The sequence below is a fragment of the Aphis gossypii genome, unplaced genomic scaffold, assembly GCF_020184175.1.
Source record: "Aphis gossypii isolate Hap1 unplaced genomic scaffold, ASM2018417v2 Contig00434, whole genome shotgun sequence".
Taxonomy (NCBI): Eukaryota; Metazoa; Arthropoda; class Insecta; order Hemiptera; family Aphididae; genus Aphis; species Aphis gossypii.
In genome coordinates this window covers 80,516-82,519 of record NW_026083104.1, presented here as the reverse complement: position 1 = coordinate 82,519, position 2,004 = coordinate 80,516, and the positions used below count along the sequence as shown (strand labels likewise).

General features: G+C 33.5%; 1 protein-coding gene across 1 annotated transcript; it reads left to right on the top strand.

The window, feature by feature from the left end:
- Nucleotides 1–442: 442 nt before the first annotated feature.
- LOC126554134 (uncharacterized) lies at nucleotides 443–1,333 on the top strand. The gene has a single exon (XM_050209234.1). The coding sequence runs from the start codon at nucleotides 443–445 to the stop codon at nucleotides 1,331–1,333; it is 891 nt and encodes a 296-aa protein (XP_050065191.1).
- Nucleotides 1,334–2,004: the final 671 nt, after the last annotated feature.

Here is a 2,004-nt window from a genome sequence, read left to right as displayed (position 1 = left end):
TTGATTTATTTGGATTACATTCACGAGATATGTCAAGTGCACTAATGAGTAATGGACATGCACTTGAAGAAGAGTTGATGGCTGATATTCGTGAATTCAATGATGTGAGTTTGATTCGCGGTGAACGTTTCCGTAACACGTCGACATCGAGTAGACAAGTATGTGCCGCGAGGAATACTACGGTACCAAAGGTCAGTACAGATAAACAGGATGCAACTACGAGTATTCCAATTAAAAAAAATTTCGTAAAACCAATGATGGACCTCGGTGTTACAATTGTCAACTGACCGGACATATTGCAAGGGATTGTACGCAACCACGACGACCATTTAAATGTACTAAGTGTAAATTGGAGGGACATACAGCTAAATATTTTCAATTGGACAATACACCGGATGTGAGTTTAGAGAGTGGTCAGAATAAAAGTAAATTCATGTACTACATGAAAGAAGTACGTATCAACGGCAACAAGAAAACTGTGCGAGGTCTAGTAGATACTGGTAGTGCTTTTACTATTATAACGAAGAGTATTGCAAAATCCTACGGTCTGCGGGTGCAACCTAAAACAGTAAACATGTACGTCTACGGAAATGCTCAGTCAATAGCAAGTTGTGGCGAAACACAAGCGACCATACATGTTGATGAAGTGAGTGAACACATCACATTGGTGGTAGTTGACGACCAAGTTCAACAATATGACATGATAATTGGACGTTCTTTTACAGACTGCGAAAATGTCACATTTATCAAAACAACAGATCAATTACAGTTTGCCTATGGTATGATGATGCCATATCAGGAGGGCGGCATCCCATATGACTCTGCTGGAAAACAAACAGTGCGAGTAGTCTGCGAAAACGAAAATATACCAGCTAACAGTATGAAAATAATAAAGTTAAACACTGGTGGTGACCATGATGTAGAGATAATGCTCATCAACGACGAAGACACTGAGATAAGACTGAATAAGGATCAATCAGTAGGAGTTATCGGGGGAGGTCAGAAGTCTATTGAAAACAACCAAGATATGATGTCACCCATAACTGCGGAGATGGTGAAGTATGGTTCGACATTTTCCAAGGATAAAGTAGTCAGATTAGTGCAGTTGTTAAACCAATACCGTGAGTGTTTCGCATTTAATTTAAATGAACTCGGGTGTACCGATGTCCATGCTATGGATATTGTGGACGATGGAAAACCAGTAACGAGCAAAACATATCGAGCCAGCGCATCAGAACGGGAAACAATCAGTCGCATAGTACAAGAGTGGAAGGAAGCAGGCATTGTCACCGAAACAAAATCATCTTATGCATCACCTGTACTGTATTTTTAATAAAAATAATAATACAATATACATTTTTTTAATAAAAGTAATTTGTGTTAAATTATTGATAAATGTAAAACTTTTACTTAAACTTGAACAATAACAAACATTATTATTATTATATATTATATATATTATTATTTATTATTATAATATGTAAGCTATAAGGAATTTCACTATATTTTATTTATTCATAACCTAAATTCAAAAATGTGTAAAAAATTGATTCTTGGCTATGAGAATAAATAAAGTCTAAAATGTATAGTGGTCTGTGACGTATCAAAAGTTCTCAAAGTAGTTCACAGTGTCAAAAAAATTAAACCACTGATTTAAATATCTTTCAAAATAGTATAGACATAGTAATTTGTATTTTATACTCAGTTCATTCATTTTACTAATTTTAATCTCAAAATATTATCCAATAAGATATATTTGTGTGACATTGTCACTGATGTCACGATAAGTACACACTGTTAAGCATTATACGTACTTTTTTTTGTATAATATGTAAATAAAAAACAACGGTCATCTTTTAAAATTATATAGATTACTTTTTCCTGTATTGTCTACATACTTCTTTTGGTATTATAAATATTATTCACATATCATACAATCATTAAGTTATTATGTGTTTATTTTAATAAATACACATCAAAGTTTCTTTCTATACAGCCATTTTT